The sequence below is a fragment of the Brassica oleracea genome, unplaced genomic scaffold, assembly GCF_000695525.1.
Source record: "Brassica oleracea var. oleracea cultivar TO1000 unplaced genomic scaffold, BOL UnpScaffold00828, whole genome shotgun sequence".
NCBI classification, from domain to species: Eukaryota; Viridiplantae; Streptophyta; class Magnoliopsida; order Brassicales; family Brassicaceae; genus Brassica; species Brassica oleracea.
The window spans coordinates 1-17,965 of NW_013617468.1; the positions used below are offsets into that span (position 1 = coordinate 1).

General features: G+C 40.0%; 4 protein-coding genes across 6 annotated transcripts; 1 reads left to right on the plus strand and 3 right to left on the minus strand.

The window, feature by feature from the left end:
- Window positions 1-1,001: 1,001 nt before the first annotated feature.
- On the plus strand, window positions 1,002-4,749 carry LOC106320141 (snRNA-activating protein complex subunit 4-like). Of its 2 annotated transcripts, XM_013758506.1 has the most exons (8): window positions 1,002-1,523; window positions 1,845-1,891; window positions 1,967-2,317; window positions 2,443-2,642; window positions 2,800-2,961; window positions 3,079-3,393; window positions 3,738-4,250; window positions 4,337-4,749. In XM_013758506.1, exons 1-8 carry the CDS (start codon window positions 1,073-1,075, stop codon window positions 4,707-4,709), a joined length of 2,412 nt encoding a protein of 803 aa, XP_013613960.1. In that variant the 5' UTR covers window positions 1,002-1,072; the 3' UTR covers window positions 4,710-4,749. The 2 variants fall into 2 exon arrangements, with proteins under 2 accessions (XP_013613960.1, XP_013613959.1); XM_013758505.1 differs by having other exon boundaries at window positions 1,845-2,317.
- A 49-nt stretch (window positions 4,750-4,798) lies between these two features.
- On the minus strand, window positions 4,799-9,795 carry LOC106320140 (pentatricopeptide repeat-containing protein At3g18110, chloroplastic). The gene is made up of 4 exons (XM_013758503.1): window positions 6,181-9,795; window positions 5,833-6,033; window positions 5,618-5,708; window positions 4,799-5,516 (listed from the first exon to the last, which is right to left on the minus strand). The coding sequence occupies exons 1-4, from the start codon at window positions 9,735-9,737 to the stop codon at window positions 5,004-5,006; spliced, it is 4,362 nt and encodes a 1,453-aa protein (XP_013613957.1). The 5' UTR covers window positions 9,738-9,795; the 3' UTR covers window positions 4,799-5,003.
- A 1,482-nt stretch (window positions 9,796-11,277) lies between these two features.
- LOC106320138 lies at window positions 11,278-12,378 on the minus strand. Its single transcript, XM_013758502.1, has 2 exons — window positions 11,624-12,378; window positions 11,278-11,546 (listed from the first exon to the last, which is right to left on the minus strand). Exons 1-2 carry the CDS (start codon window positions 12,117-12,119, stop codon window positions 11,467-11,469), a joined length of 576 nt encoding a protein of 191 aa, XP_013613956.1. The 5' UTR covers window positions 12,120-12,378; the 3' UTR covers window positions 11,278-11,466.
- A 4,003-nt stretch (window positions 12,379-16,381) lies between these two features.
- Window positions 16,382-17,956, minus strand: LOC106320142. 2 transcript variants are annotated; one of them, XM_013758508.1, is made up of 5 exons: window positions 17,793-17,956; window positions 17,610-17,720; window positions 17,191-17,535; window positions 16,913-17,104; window positions 16,382-16,832 (listed from the first exon to the last, which is right to left on the minus strand). In XM_013758508.1, the coding sequence occupies exons 3-5, from the start codon at window positions 17,423-17,425 to the stop codon at window positions 16,558-16,560; spliced, it is 702 nt and encodes a 233-aa protein (XP_013613962.1). In that variant the 5' UTR covers window positions 17,426-17,535; window positions 17,610-17,720; window positions 17,793-17,956; the 3' UTR covers window positions 16,382-16,557. The 2 variants fall into 2 exon arrangements, with proteins under 2 accessions (XP_013613962.1, XP_013613961.1); XM_013758507.1 differs by having other exon boundaries at window positions 17,610-17,956.
- Window positions 17,957-17,965: the final 9 nt, after the last annotated feature.

A 17,965-nucleotide genomic window follows, 5' to 3' on the forward strand; every position in this document is an offset into this window, starting at 1 on the left:
AACGTGCCGTATGGAGCTAAGCTTCTGTATCAGGAGCTGTTCAGTATGGGCATCTGTCTCAACTTCGAAACCAACCTCTGCTGAATGTCTCAGCCTTATGTTTATATCTATCGGCTAATAATAACAACACTATGTGTGGTGGCTTAGAGCCTTAGACCATGGTATTGTGTAGTTTGACTCTGTTCTGGTTAGGGTCGTCACCTGAACCTAAGAAACATTTAAAACCGGTTTATTTGTGATCTTCGACTCTCTTTATGCTAATGTTAATCGACTTAACCGGCTTTTCTTTTTGTCTACTTAACCGGTTTAGAATCCATGTTTATGGGTATCTTGAAATTGTATTCATTTGAGCTGATTTGGATCAAAATAACAAATTTACCGGCATAACAATACTATTAAAACAGAAACAAACATATTGATATGAGTGTGGTTAAACTATTTTAATATAATTATTAAAACATCTTATTAATCATTTAAGATAAATATTATACAAAAAATATATATATGACTAAAAATACAAATATAAAAATTAAATTTCAACAAAAATGTAAAACAAAAAATATATCCGCCTTTAAAAAGGGCGGATCAAAATCTAGTATTTTATAAAACTAAAACAGTGTTATTAAACTTGTGTTTAAATGATATTTGAAAAGTTTATTATTATTAAAAATGTTTTAAATATTATTAAAATTGAGAAGATGTATTTTAGTGAAGTTTATAAGGTAAAAAATACCAAAATTCAAATCTCAAATTTTATTAGGTTTTATACTGTTGTAATTAAATCATTTTAATTTTTATGACTCACCTAAAATCATCAAAAAGTTTTTATCTTAAAAAATCAAATGAGATAGTTATGTTGAATACACCTGGATTTGTTTTTCAAAATTCAAATATATGGGTCTAAGCCCATTAACAAAAAGGTTTCCGAGCCGATTGGATCCGTCTGATGCTGTGCCGCCTTAAAAGGCTTCTTCTGGTTCTTCTCCCGGAGGAGGCGCAAGCAAAGGTGCCATAAACCTTTCCGCTGCAGCCGTTTCCCCCATAACACGTTTTCTCAGCTCGCTGTAACGCGATGAATCGCGGAGCCTTGTACGAGTCTGAGGACGATGACGACGAAGAAGAAGACGACGACATCGGCGAAGATCTCGAAGACTTAAGACGCGCCTGTATTGTCCCCGAGTCCAATTCCGATGATGTTATTGCAAAATCCGGTGAAGGAGGCGGCGGCGGCGGCGGGGGAGAGATACCTTCGGATTCCGAGAACGAAGACGACTTCGAGATGCTTCGGAACCTCAAGAGCCAATTAGCTTCGTCGACGGGTCCTCCCGTGGGTTTACCACTGCCTTCAGATTCGGAGAGTGATGACGACTTCGAGTTGCTTCGGAGCCTCAAGAGCCAGCTGGCGTTGTCGATGGATGCGCGCCTTCCTCCCATGAGTCTCTCCGATGACGACGACGAAGATGATGATTCTTTTGAAACGCTTCGTGCTATTCGTAGACGGTTATCTGCTTATGCGAATCTTGGTGAGCTCAATGTGATATCTAATCACTTGTCTTTTGCTATCTGAGGGTTTAGATACTGTTCCATAGTTATGGGAGAACTCCTACTTCAATGATTAAGATAGTTTTGCGTCTGGTAGATTAAGAGGCTCAGCTACACTCAGTGCGATTAGCCTTTTTAAAAGTTCCTTCATGCATATGTATACTTTTTTAGTAGAAGCTCTGTTCTTATGACTTGAAAGGCGCCACATTTTGTGATGGATTCATGTTGCAGGACTCTGTGTTTGCGTGTCGTCTTCTCCTTCTTGTGCTTTAGTGGTAACTTCCTACTGTTTTGTTCTGCAGATCCAGATGGAGCTTTTATGAATGATTCTCTCGGGAAGAAAAAGCAGGTACATGCCTCGGACAATGAACCTTCAAGAGAAATATTGAGTAGGTCTAATACTTGTGAAAGCTTTCCAGATCAGGGGGGAAAAGTTGTCACTTTGCCTGATTCAATACAAGCGGGTGTTTCTGTTGATTTACATGAGAACAATGCCACTGCACCTCTTGACCAATCTTCAAGTTTCCCTGAAGCTGCACAAGCCTTTGTTGAGGCAATCCGGAGGAACAGGGCGTATCAGAAGTTTCTTAGAAAGAAACTGACTGAAATTGAAGCCAAGATCGAGCAGAACGAGAAGCACCAGAAGAACGTTAAGATAGTAGTAGACTTTCAAGCCTCTTGCAAGAGAATAACTAAACAGACGCTTTCTCAGGGGAGAGATCCTCGTCTCCAGTTAATCTCAACACCAAAATGTGGACCTCGTGATAGCTCAGAGGTAAAGCATTTTGATCATTCCTGCCTCAGGATGTCAATAGTCCTTAGAAACTTACTGCTTTTGCTGTTGTTGTTTGACCTGATGGACAATGTAACTTTTCTTAATCTCTGTTTGTTTTCTTGCAGGATAATGATAAAAAGATATCTCCTTTGACGTTTGGTCCACCGGAAAATAGCCGTGTTGAAAATTATAGGATGGCAGTAAAGAACTATCCAGTTTCAGTGAATCGCAGAAGTTGGTCTACTGAGGAGAATGAAAATCTTGCAAAAGGTCTAAAACAACAACTTCAGGAAACACTGCTTAATGAAGCTATAGAACGTTCCAGGTACTATCATATTCCTCTTTTAAAATGCTATCATATTCTGGTGCATAGTAGTACCGTTAAACTTTGCTACTGACGATCTATTCAGATGCAGAAATAATTACAAGTTTCATCTTTCATAAATTTCCGAACGAATTGGCTGACAGTAATTTCTTAACAGTGACTTGGAAGGCTCTACAGATGATATAGACGCCATTAATGAATCGATCAAAAATCTTGAGATCACACCAGAGATGATTCGGCAGTTTCTTCCGAAAGTTAATTGGGATCAGTTGGCCTCAATGTACTTCAAGGACCGTTCTGCTGCAGAATGTGAAGCTCGGTAAGTTCCTCATCTAGTTTAAGTAGGATAAATCAGCTTTCAATCATCTGCACATTCGATGTACTTATATTCTCTTCATTTGAGAATGTGATAGAATTTCCTAATTTTGTGTTGTAGGTGGATAAGCTCGGAAGATCCATTAATCAACCACGGTCCGTGGACTGCGGAGGAAGAAAATAACCTGCGCCTGATTATCCAAGAAAAGGAGTTTACAGACTGGCTTGACATTGCTGTGTCACTAGGGACAAATAGGACCCCGTTTCAATGTCTGGCTCGATATCAGAGAAGCTTGAATGCAGACATACTAAGAAAAGAATGGACTGCAGAGGAAGATGACCAACTCCGCGCTGCAGTGGAGTTGTATGGTGAAAAAGACTGGCAGACTGTCGCAAATGCATTAGAAGGCCGAGCTGGAACTCAGTGCTCTAATAGGTCAGTTACTATCTTTTAGGTTTACCCATTTCTTTATGAATTAGATAAATTTAGAGATTCAACAGTTTGCTGGCAGTTTTCTCTGATGATATTAATTTAGTGTAGTCCAAAATCAAATTGTCACAAGAGCTAATTTTTTTGGTAAAATAGTCTATGGGGTTTATAAACCACACATCAGGTCCATGTTTAGTCGATGTGGGATTACGTCAATATGCAGTCATTAATGATAATCATGAAGTAGGATTGAGAATGTGTTAGATGTTATCGTCCTGTCATTTTTGCTGTCTCAGTTCAGATACTTAGTTGAATGGTTGATCTTATTCTCTCCTTCTCTATACTTTCAGATGGAAAAAGACGCTCCATCCTACCAGAACGAGGGTAGGGAAATTTAGCTCAGAGGAAGAAAAACGCTTGAAAGTAGCTGTGACACTCTTTGGAGCTCAAAACTGGCATAAAATTGCTCGCTTTGTTCCTGGACGAACCTCTACTCAGTGTCGAGAGAAATGGGCGAATTGTTTAGATCCCAATGTAAATCATGGGAAGTGGAGCAAGGAAGAAGATGCAAAGTTGAGAGAAGCAATGGCAGAACATGAGATTGGTAATTGGTCCAAAATCGCTTCACATGTGCCTCGTCGTACTGATAATCAATGCCGGAGGAGGTGGATGCAGCTATATCCACACCAAGTGCCTCTTTTACAAGAAGCTACAAGGTTACGCAAAGAAGCTATTGTAGGTAACTTTGTTGATCGGGAGTCACAACGTCCTGCTCTTCTCGAATGCAAGTTTCTTGCACTACCTGAGATACCTCTTGAGCCAGAACCCGAAATTGTAGTCGTGAAGAAGAAACGCAAAGCAAGGTAAGTTATTTGAATATTCATCAGACGTACTAATACTCTCACACTGGTTTTATGAATCTTAATTTGCCTTTTTTTTGTTGATTCAGACCGAAGAAAGCAGATGCAGAATGCGAGAGTGAAGAATCTTCTGCTGCTAAAGAGAGGCGGCCAAAGAGAAGGAGAAAAGGATTAGAGAGATGCTCAGGAGATGTATGTAGACAAGAGAATGAGACTGTCTGTGAAAATATCGAGAATCTAGACAATGGAGGAGAGGTTAGGTCTTTGGAATGGTATAAAGAGAATCAAGACAATGTAAAGGAGAAGAAACAAAGACGAAGACGCAAAAGTGTTGCAGAAACATCCAACAACAGCACAGTGACCACCGACTGCTCTCAAGTCAAAGTTGGTGTCAAGAAGCTTACGCCTCGAAGGAAAGTGTCTGCAGTAGTTCCTGTCGAGAACCAAGATGCACCAAACTAGTTTTCTTTGTTGCTCTTGAAAATTTTGTCTGTATAATAAATACGTCTAATTATAGAAAAACAATTGTTTCGTGATTTAACATCGAAGAATTTGCTTGAACTTGACTGTTTCAAAGAGTATTCAAGAACATAATTAACACATTTACAAGTTACAACATATTTAGCGGTAATAAACTATTCGACGTCATGTAACTCTTTAAATTACTAATCATTGTAGTAAATAAATAAAACATACAGATGAAAACACTTTGTACATATCACTCGTGTTGTGTATGTATAACCGAGTATAATCTCATTACTTACTTCTAATGAACTTCCTTCGAGTGTTAACGTTTACAATTTCATTTCCTTTATTCTTCTTTCTCATCTTCTCTAGCTTCTGTCTATGTCCTTCTATATCTGTCTTAATCACTCGTTCTCTCATCTCATCCGGTAGCAGAGCTAGTCTAGAAAACTTCTTTGGTGATACAAACCCACCAAGTCTCTCTTTGATGTGGTTAAATGCAGGAACAAGGCCGCGTCTTATAAAACACCCGTCGATCAGCTCCATCGAGCTTGTTTCCGGTAAAGAAACTGAGTCTTTCAGTTCCAAGTCGAAGCAGAAGGGTGAGTCCTTCAACCACATTCTGAGAGAGTGAGCTTTCGCTACTAGAAGTCCTGTTCTCGTCTTGCAAGGAAGAAATGGAGAGCCCATCTCCCAAAGACATGCCTTTAACGTTTTGTCCAGGGAGATGCCGTTGTACTCTGCGGTCCCTGTGATTAAGACTACTGACTTTGGAGATTCTGGGTACCCTTCAAGTGATGCATCCTGAAATTGCAGAAGAATTGTAACAGAGGTTCATTGGTGAATATGAGAATGATCGTCAAAAGATGAAGCGAAGATGCAGATACTAGAGATAGAAGAATTGCCTGCATGTGGTCAAGCCATAGAGTTAGGGCAACAAGCGCTGCACCTGCTGACAATCTTCTAAAATCAGCACCCCAATCCTTGTCCGCCACCCTGTAAATCAAAACCAATCATTAATGTGACTGCTAAACACCTAAGCGTTTGCACTAAACAAGTGTTCACTAATACAGGCACTAGCTCTCCAAAACAGACAGACATAAGCAAAACAGGATCAGACCTGAAAACGTCGCGACTGAAGATACCCCTTTTGATTGCTATCTGGAATACCCATGATGCAGTAGCTCGGAGTTCGAAAGCCCAGAGAAGATTCAAAAGGGCATTGGCAAAATTGAGAGCAGCATTGTCCTCTATGGGTTTCAGTTTCTCAAACCATTCATCCACCTCAGAAACTAGCAACTCAGGTCTTTCAACTAGAAGCCTGGTAGGAATCATTAAATGAGCATTAGTACCATACGATGATAATTATTATATCTAGGTTCGGTTAGGAGATATACTATACAAGGAATGCATCATATACTTCAAGATTGAACTCAAAATGGTATGTACGGAAACTCGGAATGCATACCTGATAGGAAGATCAAGACCAATATCTTGAAGAGCTTTCAGCAGCAGCATGACTTCACTTTTTTCCTTGGAGAAACTCGCCGCCCTAATAAAGCAAGTCCATATCCTGTGGTCTGGCTCCAGGCCCTCTCTCTTCATTTCCAATAGCCTTTCTATTCCACTGTTATAATCTTTGCTCCGAAGGTAAGCATCAATGACTGAACTATAAGGCAGAGTTGTTAGTTCCACGTCTGTTTCTTTCAGGTTACTAAGAACTTTTTCAGCTTCTTGGGGCTTTCCTGAAGAACTATACGAAACCATCAGCAGATGCATTGTAGCAAGTGTTGGTTCTATTCCGGCACTCTTCATCATTTGCAGCAGCCTCTCTGCCTTAGAGTCGCTCCCAGAATCTCGGGATATTTTCATCATCGTGTGGTAAAATGAACGGTCTAGTTTATAACCTTTGGAGAGAAGCTCTTCAAACAGCTGTTCCGCTTGTTCAAGGCATTTTTGCTTACCGAAAGCTGAGATCAAGCTCTTGTATGTGTCCAGTTTTGGTTCCAGACCAATGTTTCTCATTTGCTGCATAAGCAAATACCCTTCTTCTGGCCGTCTGTCTCTACAATACATTATAATGAGAGTATTGTAAGTGGTCTCATCTGGTTCTAGCCCCGTTTCTTTGATCCTATGGTACACTTGAACTGTTTTCTTGTAATCCTCGATAGCTGTATACATCTTCAGCATGGAATTCCATATCGCGAGCTCGACCTTGAAGCCAGCTTCTTCCATTTCAGAAACCATAACTTCGGCATCTCTGACTCGTTTCCCTTTGCACAAAAGCTCAATCATCATCCTATAAAGGCGAATTGTTGGCAAGTAACCAGCAGCCTTCATGCTATTATATATCTTCTTTACCTCAAAGATATTTCCAGCTCGAGCAAATGCGTCAAGCATCAAAAGAATAGAGCTTTTGCTAATCTTGAAACCCATATCTTGCAACTCTTCAACAACAACGTATAGCTCCTCAAGCCTGCCGTCTACACACAAAGCATGCAACAGAGTGTTGATGGATTCAACACTTGGAGACGGACCATCCCTCATCATAGTGTTAAATATAGCCCTTGCCCGCTCGTAACAGCCACACTCAGCATAAGCCGTCATCAAACTGTTCCATGTCTTGAGATCAGGGGTTCGTCCACTTTGTCTTAAGTTGCCAACCACACTCTCTGCTTTTTGCCATAGCTTTAGTTTTCCATAAGCCTCAATGATATCAGTAAACGTAGTCGAACAAGCAAAGTGGAAGCCTTTTGTCTCAGCCTGAGTAACCACTTGATGAGCTGTCTCTGGAAAGCCAAGCTTGCAATACACACCAACCATGCTTTTACAAACACTTTCTGAAGCTTCACAGCCAGACAGTCTCAGGTCAGAGAAAACTTGAGAAGCTTCTGCGTAACGTTCATTTGCTACACAGCAGTGTAATAAAGACTCATACATGGTGGAACTGCCAAAACTCCATCCATGAACACATGCGCCAGCAAAGTATTCTTCTAGCGCAGCAATTATATTGTTAACCTTGCAGTGTAGAACAATTAGTGCTTCATTTATAAGCAGCCAAGATCCACTGGCGTGTTCTTTCAAAAACTCAAGTAACTCACATGCTTCTGAATGCCTGCCTGATGAACTGTAGGCACCCAGGATAGATAACAGCGTGTCGTTTTGCAGTTCATAGCCATTGGTGATAGCTACTTTCAACTGTCTAGCGGCAAGATCAAAGCATTCACCCTTAACAAGAACAGAGGAAATCTCTAGTGGGTTCATGCCACACAGTTCTTCCATATCTCTGATGGTTTTCTGAATGTCCTCTGCCCTGTTTTCCTTCAAAAGTCCAAGTATCATCAACTCATAAAGACTGTGAGTCGGTGTATGACCATAAGAAATCATATCACGATATAAAGCCCACGCCTTTCTTGTCTCGTTGCCTCTTAGTAACACATCCAGCATTACAGAATACGCCAAATTATCAGGTTTAGTCCCCGAGCGCAACATGCAACTGAAAGTATCTTCAGCCTCCTCTCGCTTCCCAGCCTTGGCATAACCGCAGATGAGAGCACTATACGTCTGCAGAGTTGGTTTGATCCCAACATCAAGCATCTCAGACATCAACGCTGCAGCTTCCACGGTTCTGTTTGCTTTACCAAGCGAGTCTATCAAAACCGTGTAAGTAATAGCATCAGGGCTTCTACCAGACAAACCTTTCATGTCCTTATAAAGCGTCAGCGCGAGATCAAGCTGCCCCTGCTTCCCATACATGTGAATAATCGTGTTGTAAGTCATCTCGTCTTTCCCAAACCCCATTTTCTGCATCGCCTCGTAAACCTCCTTCACCTTCTCCGTATTCCTCTCTCTAGCAAAAGCATAGAGCAAAGAATTATAGGTAACCGCGTCAGGGAAGTAGCCTTTAAGCTCCAGCTCCGCGAAGAGACTCTCAGCTTTCGCAGCAAGCCCGCATCTTCCATAAACAGAGATCATAGCATTGTAAGTCCACAAGTCAGGCTGGCAACGATGCGCTTCCATGTCCTCGAAAACCTTCACAGCCCCTTCCAAATTCGAATCTCTAGAACACGCGCTAAGTAGAGTGTTGTATGTGATAGCATCAGGCCTAAGACCCGAGTTCCTCACCATATCTAACAACTCAAGGGCTAGATTCGGAGTCAAGCCACCGGACTTAACCCTAGCGTTGATCAAAGTATTGAAACTAATCAAATCAGGAACGCACCCTCTCTTCCGCATTTCGTCGAGCATCTCCTGCGCCTTCGTAAACTTCCCGCTACGCGAATAAACGCCCATCATCGCGTTGTAGACCTGAACCGTATCTCCAACCGCCGGCTCAGCTCTAGCGAAAATCTCAATCGCGAGAGACTCCTGATTCCACCGCCCCAAAACGCCGAGAATGGCTGCGACCATGCGCGCGTTGGGAGAGTGCCAGTGGCGGAGGTTGAGCCACTCGAAAACCTCGAGAGCTCGCTGCCAGCTCACCGCGCCGACTGATTTCACGACGAAGCAGTAATCGGTGGGAGTCATCTGAACGAGGCGGGCGTCGAGGATGTCCGCCACGAATTGGTTAGGTTGAAGGGTTAGGATCTTATCCGTTAGGAGTTTGACTCTCTCCCTCCAGTCTTTGGCTCTTATCAGCGCGACCTTGTTCATCTTCTTCACTCTCCTTCGTCGAGTCGCCACGGCGGCTTCTTCGTTCGCCTTTTGGTGTTCGCTGGAGGTAACCGAATCGATGAATTCGTCGGAATCCGGCGTATCGGCGATCGGAGAAACCGGAGGAAGAGATTGTGTTGAGGTTTTGGAATCATATGTCTCACGGAGGTTCAAGTGTGGCCATCGGACGGCGGGGGAGGCTCGACTGTAGGTGAATTTCTGGGTGGAAGAGCTGCTGCTGCTGCTGTTTCCTTGTTCATCTTTAATCTCGGAAACAGTCACCGGAGTGGAACTAAAGGCGGCGCGAACGGATAAGGCGGGAGATGGAGAAAGGGGAGAGGCAAAAGCTAAAGCCCCTGCAGAAACCGCCATTAATATCTCTAAGCTTTATCCATCTGTTAGCACTTACCAAGATATGTGCCGTTACTAGATGAGCGACTGAGGAAGAGTTGAAGATTTTTTTTTAAGCTTGCCGAGATAAAAACTTCATGTTGTCTGAGATTATGATAAACAAACAACATGCCGTTTCAATGCGACATAACTTAATATCCTAAAAGAAATTGTAGCCATTATCCCTTGATGTTAGCAGACTAATTAATTATATTTTTAAATATCACAAAAAATTTCAACTTTAGAGCATTCAATCTTGAATTTTTTTTTTCACTGATGTTTATAAACAAGGTGACAAAGTTTAAGAGGGATGGTTACAACATAAACCCAAAAAATGCCTCAAACAGGTGAGGAGACAGAAAAGATAAACCAACAATTAAGACCAACTTATCAAACCGGTACAAGATCATTAACTAAAGTGTTCTTAAGCCAAAAAGGGTAATCCCTAGCCACACAAGAATGTAACCGGGCTCCATAAGAAGCACTTTCAGCAATGAGCGATGCACCAAGATTGGTTTTACGAAATTCAGATTGAAGCTTCCAACATGAAATAGATGATATCGCCAAATTTATCTCTGAAACTTGAAATGCAAAAGATGGCCATGCTTTAGGTCTTGTAACAGCTCCAATCAAATCTTTTGCTTCAGTGCCAAAGATAACATTAGAGAACTTTAAACTGGACATACTATCAATAGCCCAAAGTAAGCATTGAAGCTTTGCATCAACAAGACTATCAATCTGAGCAAAAGCATGGCGGCTATGAAGTAGAACCTTTCTTTCATGGTTTCTTAGTATCCAAGAAACTCCAACAATCTTAGCTTTCTTGTCCCAAGAATATGCTAGATTGCATTTAACCCAAGAAAATGAAGGAGGGATCCAGATTTGATGAGGAAGCTCATTAGTTGAAGGATGACAATTTTCTATTTCAACTTCAACTCTTTGAGCTATAAACCAGAGGTCGGCCTCTTCTTTAATTTTTTAACAGTCTCCAGGGGATTAAAGCATTTACCCTCAAACAACATAGAATTTTTTCTTTTTCAAATATGCCATAGTGTCCAAGAAAACCGTCTAGCAATATCTGGAGGCAAGGAAGAAGACTTACTTGTTCTAAGTAGATGATGAAAGTTGGAAAACAGAGATCCCGAGGAGAAGTCATAATAGGGCCTTGGGAAGTTTGAAAGTGCCCAAATTTGACGAGCCACATCACAAGTAAAGAGGAGGGGATTAATAGACTCGCCTTCTAGTCCGCAAGCTTGGCATCTTGAATCAACTTTCATACCCCTTGATTAGATCCTATCAGCAACTGGAAAAGCTTCTGAAAGGACTTTCCAAAGAAAAGTTTTGATTTTTGGAGAAGTTTTTAAAGACCAAACCTGAGCTTAAAGAGCTTTGTTTTTGAAAATGTACACATATATATATATTATTTTATTTTCCTCTCTTGTACATAACATATAGTACGAAAATTTAATGACATCAATATTAGTGTGTTAGTGAATTAGAAGCTATCATGTATAAGCCCGATTTTATTATTATTACCCAAGCCAAGGCCATATGGATATCTTTCGGTATACAGTTTATGAACAAGAAAGGCTTTATTGTTTATTATCTTTTGTTCCCTTTAAAGTATATACACAGCCATAAAGGATTCTTGTACTTCCTATCTCTTAAAAGAAAATCTGAGTGATTGAGCTTACAATCACATATACACTTATCAATATGACTGCATTACAGAACATGCAACTGCTTGTGCCCAATGTCTCAATCTCTGCTTCACTTGTTGAGGATTGTCTCCTGTCAAAAACATCCACAAAAAAAAACAACACTCAGTTTCATGACTTTGATCATAATGTTTAGCTTTCTTTTTTTACCTGGACACACGATCTTCAATGAATCTGAATCAGTTTTCTTTGGGCTACAAGGTATACTCATCGAGAAAGCTGATGCACATGCACTGCTGCTACGGCTGCTGCTAGGTGAAGGGAGAGGTGAGAGCTGACGATTCACTGCAAAGTAAAGATCAAGAGCTGGTAATGTACTACATAGCTTTTGTCCTGCTTCTTCATTGAAACCGAAACCTAGCTCAATGGATCCTTTAAGCTCGTTTAAATCCTCATCGGTTAGTTTCTTCTGTTCACTAAGATGGTCCGAAACGCCTTTATGAAGCATCTTCTTCTCTTGAATCATTATCATCTGACGTTTTCTTCTTTCCCAAGCAATGTCTCGTGGTGACTCACACATAGATAGTTGTTCCGTTAACCGTTGTTTTGGCTTCTGTGAGGCTACAGGCGTCGTTGCTGCCGTTCTGACCTCACGAAGCGCCGGTGTTGAGACTGACAATGTAAGGTTTTCTCTTATTCTCACCATTTTTCATATATATCACTTGACGTGTGTATAAAGCTAATGTGTTACGAAGATGTGGCTTGTGTCTGCAAACTAGAATTCTTCTTTCTTGGTTCTTGTGGGTTTTGTTTAATGTATGTTCTTTGTGAGATGGCCGCGTGCGAACAGGTTACGCGGCCAACAAAGAGGTTAAAGTGGGTCGGGTTGATCAGATATGTCTTTCTTTTTTATGCCCTTTTTTTGTTAGGTTTTGCCCAACCCGACCAAATAAACTTTGAGGATACTCGAAGTCGAGGTGCTTTAATGGAGGAAAGCAAGTTAGTTTCCACCATTGATCTATGCAATGGTTATAGTCCAAAAGCTATTTTTCTCCATTGTTTTAATTTAAGGACTTCTTTGTTTAGATCAATGATCATACCAAGAAAAGAGTTTTAGACATTATCTCAGTCTATCTCAATCATGTCAAACTTTCACAATTTTTGAAAAAAATATGGTTTTATAAGTTTCTATTTTTTTCGATAAATGAATTCTTGTTGCATAGACTTTTTTAATATCTCAAACTATATGCTAAACATAGTTGTTCAAAGTAATCTTCTCCCTCCTCCATGTATCCTCTTACTACTTCTGCTTCTCTTTCAGACAACACAACAAAGAACGAGAAAACACCAACACCAGTAACCTCGTTGCGTAGAAGACAAACCACAGACAAAACGATAAAGTAGAAAGCGACGAAAAGCGTTTGCTCAAGCTGCATTCATCTTTTTATCTTTATTTGTGCTTATAGATACTTAATAGAATATCTGTGTAATGGAATTGATGGTAAGTTCCTAACAAGAATCGGATCCAAAGAATATTAGGATGTTCTGTCTACTCAAGCTGAATATTAACCAGTTATGTGATACTCCAAGGAATATGATGTAAAGGTTAGTATGACAAGAGTATATTTGATAACCTTTTTTGAATACTAAAGTATCAGGGAGGAATCTTTATAAAAGGTAACCCAACCCGTCCAAGTTTCTAAGAAACCATATGCAATAAGATGATCTGTCTTTAACAGCCTCATATTTTGAACCACCTACACAGAATCATTTGACTAACAGTATTTACTAGACTTATCATTGTGATGATCACAAAACAAGAAAACACAGTGAAAAAAAACAAAAAATAAGAATAGAGAAGCATTGAAATCTATACTGTTACACATTAAATACAGAAACTCTTGAGCATTTGACTAACTATATTCACTAGACATCTCATCGTGATGGTCTCAAAACAAGAACAAGAGAAAAATCTGTAAGAAACAAAATATAATAATAGAGACGTGTTGAAATCTGTACCGTTACTTTGCCTTTAATTTTTCGTTTAAAATGAATAAAGCAAGTGTGAACCCTGTACAGAGGGCTCTGTTTTTTTTTTCTCTCCTCTGAGCATGCGACGACCACCTCTCCGCTCTAACGTCTTTACTGTAATTATATGACATTGTTTACACAACTTTAGCTTTTGTCTGTTTGAAGATTATGAACTTTTTTGTATTTTAAAATTGTGTAATGGGTGTGGTGGTGGGGGTTTTTTTTTTTTTAAGTAAAAAGAAAAGTCTTAACTCTTCCCCACCCACAAAGTGGAGAAAGCAAAAGTCATAACCTTTGACACTTTTTCTCAACGCATTTCTATCTATCTCTCTCTCACAAACAAACAAACAACACTGGAACAATCTTTCTCTTTTATTTTATCCTAATCTCCCCCTCGTTGGATTAAACTCGAAGAAAAAGTGAAACTTGAGGAACAAGCTACCTAATTCTATTGAGTTATAGATTAGGAAAATATCTATTTTGTTATTCCTAATGAGTTTAGGAAATTATGAGTTATATATAAAGAGATGCAAGAGTATTGCATAACTTATGAGTTTTATGAGTTTGTGAGATCGAGAAAACTTAATGTTTTGAGTTAATTTCCTCAAGAGATTAATAAGAATGAGTTTTCTTATTTGAGTTCATAATCTTGTCCGTGAGACTTCTATATTCGTGAAACCTGATTTCTATATTTGGTATCAGAGCTTTAGGTTTTCAAGATCACTGTTCAGATCAGGACACTGTTCATCGACGAGTACTGTTCACGGCGAGTCAAAGAATCTTAATAAACCTTAAAAAAACAACGAGTAATGGGAGACGAAATTATAACGACGAAGATAACGGAAGAAGAGCACTCGAGCTTCAAACCTCTCATGGCGTACGCGAGAACATCAATAGATGTTAACAAACATGTTGAGAAGATACGAAATCATCAACTGTTATTAAATCTACAGACCCAGAAAGAACGATGTCAAGGTATTCCTCTCATGGGTCATCACGAGATCACCTCCATGAAGGCCATCCATCACAATCGGCTATTTCAGGTTCATCTCCATCACCTAGAAAGCTTCCAGAACCTCTAGATTCCGCTAAATTTGAAGGTATGAAACTTCATGAATGGATGGAACGATGTGAACGAATGAGCATCATGATGATTCATAGTCTTCAGCAACACGCAACATGTATTCTCTCTCACTACGGTTCAAAGAATAGTACGACCCTTGAGCAATGGCGACAACAAGGCTTTGAAGAAACGAAGAAGTTCTTGGAGAAGGTCCCGGAGAATCTTAGAAACGAGTTTATGTACACTACTGCACTACCAAAGAAACACGTAGAGAAATATCTTTATAGAGCATAAGTTGTTTTCAAGATTATGAGAGAGTTAGGTTTACTCTTGAAACCTTCACCGTTTAGGTCCATAACGTCACTCTCTGTTGGAAACAGAGTTAAGGTAGATGAGATACTGATTGAGAAGAAGATGTGCGATGAGTTCGTGATGCTATGGGCAGATCAGAAGGAGCTAGCGGACCTTCACTCGAAGAAACCTACCATGTATAGGCATGAGATAAGCAAGATCACTGCGCAGATATGTGTTGGTATTAGTGGAGGAAGGATCATGGTGAACAGTGAGACTGGGTTTGCAAAGCTGGCTGTGGTGGGGAAAGACTGGTACATCGTCACCATGAATGCTAATGTAACATCCCGAGTTGTGATATGTGGAAAGGCTTAAGAGAATTGATTTGTCTACCTATGTCACCAAAGTGCGCTTATCTTTTCCAGCACACATCCGTTTAGAACTCCAGAGTTAAGCGTGCTTGAGTTGGAGTAGTAAAAGGATGGGTGAGCTATCGGGAAGTGATTTGCGATAGCGTGCGAGTGAGCACGTGGAAAGGTCATGTGGTGATTGCAGGGTCAGTAAACAATGATTTCGAGCCTTTGGAAAAATTAACGAACCGACCGCTGGAATGGGATGGGGCCCACGAGCCGAGAGAGAGGCGTGGGTGGCCCATTATCTGTGGGCGGGTCAGAGCGTTATAAGTGGCATCCTCTCGCGTTCATCCATATGTTCTTCTAAGGTTAACTCATCTAGGATCGCATCAGCTGTGTTATGCGTTCGTTTTACGGCTGACTTATTGATCTTCCATGTCATCAGATCCAATTTTCCATGTCAACAGTTCTTATTTTCCATGTCACTGTTAATCCTACAAAAGTCAAATTAGGGTTTATGTTACATATGCCGTGTCTTGTTCTTCATCTTCTTCATCTTTCTTTTATTCGTTATTGTTCTTTTTATTCATCTTTTTTGGATATCTTATGGATCCGGTAATTCATGCTTTTCTCCGACCAAATTTAAAAGTTAAGAATTTAAATGACAACTTTTCCTTTTATTTGCCTTTCCTCTCGTTACTTCATCTATGATGAGTAGGAAAGTGTCTTCTCCACAAACGCGAAGCAAATTAAAATATAAATATTATTTTTTACATTGGATTTCCTCTTTGCATTAGGCGATTTTGTCCTCGTTTGGCGATCTTTTGTCGTTGACGACTTTTGATGTGTAGTAGTGTTTTCAATCTGATTTAGAGCTGATCTTCATGTGTTTTGATTTGTTTTTTCTTTGTTTCAGATTGAAAGAAAAAAATTCTGAATTACTGTTGTTTCTCCTTCTGTTCTTAGAGATTTAATCCGTTTGATTTTGAAAGCTTCTTCTTTCTTTACTATCATGCTCAGATTTTTAGTTTTGAAGGGAATCAACCTCTGTTACTCACTAAACAAAGTATCCTGAAAAGTTAAGAATCTGAGAGTTTGGATTGTGTTTTAGTAAATATTAGTTCAAAATCAGATAAGTCGAAGCTTTCATTATGAAAGTGTTTCGACAAGATTTTGTCACTATTTCGCTAAAGCTTTCCACTAGAGATCATATCTAGTAATCTGAAGTAGGGTACTCTCAAAACAAATTGTCATCGACCATAGCAAGCAAAAGAGTGATAAAAGTAAACATAGATAGAAACAGCAAATCGTTTGGATCCAGAAAGAGTTTAAAAGAAGAGAGATAGACGACAACATAAAACAACAAACCCCTTCAATCAGCTTGTAATCTTCCACTTAGTTACACACTACTTGGAAGCTTTCTTTCTTCCCCTTAGGTCTATAGGATTGTCTCCACCAAATAAACTTGGCAAAAGCCACACAGAATTCACATAGCTAACTGCATGAGGATCTACTAAGACTAGCTTGCAATTTCTTGAACTCAAAGCAGAAAGAGCATCATACATGTTGTCTGGGAAGCTTTCTGTGATCACCACTACGGTTGATCTTGATGTTTGGGGTCTGTCCAGTGCCCATAAAAAAATGTCCTTAAACATTTTCTTAATCCTCGCATCTTTATCACCTGAAACCATATATATCAGACAGATCTATCTTTAGATAAAGAGAAAGCAGTCAGAGTTAAACAAGTGGAGGAGTATTCACCTCTCTCTACCAAGGTGACGGGAAAGGAAGTATTACGTAACAAGTCAGCATACAAGACGGAGTTCCTCCTCTTGCCATAAACCATGACTGACTTGAATCCAGTGGAAAGAGTCTTCATGAAACAATAATCCAGTAGACCACCAGGTACTGGGCAGTCGTCCATGTTCCAGAAGATTCCTGTATGATGATATCCTACAAAAAAGGATATCAATTGACAAGATTAATAAACAACAACTATAAAATATGAACTAAAATGAATAGTTTACGGTGGCTCCAACCAGAGATATCATTCTGAATCATATTGATTTTGTCTCGTGAGTAGTTTACGGCTAGGCTGATAGGTTTGCTCCCAGCAAGTAGTTCATCCAAATGCCATTCCAAGCTTCCAGGAGGGAGCCTTGGTGGTGTTGCTTCGTCAGCATGGGCAATGAAAATACTGTAGCCTTTTGATTCCGAATCATGAAGAAGATGCAAAAGCTCCGTTTCGTGTGAGATGATTTTGGAGATTACCATCAAGTTCGATGGTGCAGGATTGTGCACTGCCCATACAAGGATGTCCGCAAGCAATGTATCAAGCTCCAGATATGTAGCGTCATCGCTTGACACTAAAAGAATGGGATCCCCTAAAAGAATAAACACATTTATTATCAAACAGAGAAAAGAGCGAGCGAGCTACTTAGATAAAGAAATTATTAACCTCTTTTTTGTAAAGAGATGGATCCATGCTCAAAACAGGGGCGTACACGATTTTTCCCTTCCCAATAAGCCTTGATTGATACTTCACCGCGATGTCCCTCATTAGCGAGAGCTGATTTGATTTGATCAAGATGAATAATATTATCACTGGGGTGTGTGTGATAAGCCCTGGAGGATTTATTACCGTAAGAAGAGAGGAGGAGAAGATAGAATCTTGGATGCTGACGTGGAGAGTGAGAACTCGAGCTGAGGAGTTTGTTACGAGTCAGTTACGGCCGTTAGAGGGGAAGAGAGACGGAGGAGTATAAAGAGTAGTTTGTCTTGAGTTTGTAATTAGCTTTTGAGTATTTTGTAAAA